At 57.2% G+C, this 1,880-nt stretch overlaps 1 protein-coding gene across 1 annotated transcript in view; it reads right to left on the reverse strand.

Annotated features, from left to right (window-relative positions):
- Window positions 1–1,880, reverse strand: part of LOC104496009 (patatin-like phospholipase domain-containing protein 1) — an 8,367-nt gene that overhangs the window by 3,820 nt on the left and 2,667 nt on the right. Inside the window, exons 2-3 of the mRNA XM_010139068.1 lie at window positions 1,239–1,471; window positions 114–179 (exon numbers count right to left, since the gene is read on the reverse strand). Of these exons, the coding sequence (XP_010137370.1) occupies window positions 114–179; window positions 1,239–1,471 (299 nt within the window). The remainder of the gene's footprint in view (window positions 1–113; window positions 180–1,238; window positions 1,472–1,880) is intronic.

The following is a 1,880-nucleotide window of genomic DNA, read 5'->3' on the forward strand; positions in this document are numbered from 1 at the left end:
AGGGAGAGCGAGCCGGAAGGTTTTATCCCCCTCCACTAATTAAAGCAGCACCCAGACATACATATCCCACTCTGCCCACAGGAACATGATGTTTTATCAGACATCTCACTCACCACACCTCGGTAGGATGGAGGGATGAAGCCACAGTAGATGGGAAGGAAACAGCTGCAGAGGAGGGCCTGGAGGGGAGAGGGATGGCAGCAGTGAATGTTCTGTCAAAGGCCCCCCGGACAAAAGCTGTCGCCCGGGTGCCAGTGCAGTCAGGCTCAACAGAGCGGCTGGGGGCCGGCGGACCGGCTGGCCGCACCACCTGGGCGCTGCGTTTGACTGCGCCGAGAAGCACGGTTTGGAGAAGGGGAAAATGTTTCATTGTGCTGCAGTCAGAACCCTCCTCTGGAGCAGGGCACAGCACAGCATTCATCTGGTACGTGCACAGCAGCCAGCAGCGCTGGAGCTGTGCTGCTGCAGGTCACTGCCGAAACGCGCCCTTGGACCGGAGCAAGGGGGAGCTTTGGGGTGGTTCTTCATGCAAGTGGGTCTTTAGACAAGCACAGGGCATCCTCACAACATGTTTTCATTCTGCTGCGATTTGGCAGTGAGAAAGCCACTGTTGGGCTGTCCACAACCAGTTTCCACCAATCCCATCAGCCGGGAGTGAGCATCCCAGGCTCCTGGGCAGCGCCACGGGGTGAGCTCCAGCAGCTCCATGGACTTGCCATCCCCCACCGTTCCCCTGGGACAAGCAAGCCCACGACCTCCTGCTCAGCTCTGTAGGGTTTTACGCGCAGATCTCTTCCCAGCAGCTCGTTTACTGGTTAATCAGCCACTTGTTGGTTGGCAGCACAAACACTTTATCCAGGTCTTTCCCACCAGCAAAGCGCTGAGGCAACAAGGAAAATTACAGCCAATGGGACTTGGTCGAGGAGAGACCTGCCCAGAAAGCTGAGAGGTCGTGTTAACATTGACACAGCTCTTTGCCAAGAGCCGCTGGCACTTATTAAAGCTGGCAACGTGTCAGCATCAGCTTTTTGAACGTGATTTATTCCTGCCTAACTCTGGATCTAACATCTTCCCTCCTCCCTCCAAGCCTCGTGGAGCTCACTGTGGTGGGACCACAGCTCTGGCACTGTCCCCACCTTAGGAGAAAACAGCGCACTTAAAGTCATCATTGCTGAGGTATCTCCACCCCAGGCAGGAGGTAGAGATCTTGCTACGGCGTCTGAGGAAGGTCGCTTTACCTGAATGAGCTCCTCTTTGGAGCTGAACTCAGAGACCATGACATTCTGGCCGTCCGCCACCCGCGTGAGCGAGATGTGCAGCCGCCCCGAAGCCAGCTGGTAGGAGTCCTCTGGTAGCATCCGCTGCAGAACTGTCTTGATGTTGGCCAGCAAGCTGCACTTGGGCGAGAGAGGGCCCAGGATGGTTTTCCTGACTTCTTTTGCCACAGCAAAGAAAAACTCCTTTAGGTCATCTGACACAGCGGGGGGGGAAAAGACGGAGAGAAGTCAACGTCCCCGCTACCCTATTGGGGTTTTACGCTCCCCACAAATAAAGCCTCTTGCAGCTCTGTGTCAACCCCAGGATGATACGGCTGCTCTAATGGGGGCCGAGGGGGTGGGACAGAAAAGGGGACATCACCCCCATGATGTCCTCACAGGACCATGCGTGACCCCATCGGGGAAATCCCCGGAGACGGGTGCTTGAGGCGGGACTGGCTAGGGGTAAGGGGAAGGCTCTGAAGAGCCCTGGGGAGGGGGACGCCACCGCAGACACCGAGTTGTCGGCGCCAACATGACTTGCACGATGCCTTCCTGCCTCCCACCTCTGGGTTCGCACACAGGGAGCTGGGACAGCTCAAAGGTGAGGACGAGGGGCAGGAC

Source organism: Buceros rhinoceros, unplaced genomic scaffold (genome assembly GCF_000710305.1).
Source record: "Buceros rhinoceros silvestris isolate BGI_N320 unplaced genomic scaffold, ASM71030v1 scaffold31250, whole genome shotgun sequence".
Lineage (NCBI taxonomy): Eukaryota > Metazoa > Chordata > Aves > Bucerotiformes > Bucerotidae > Buceros > Buceros rhinoceros.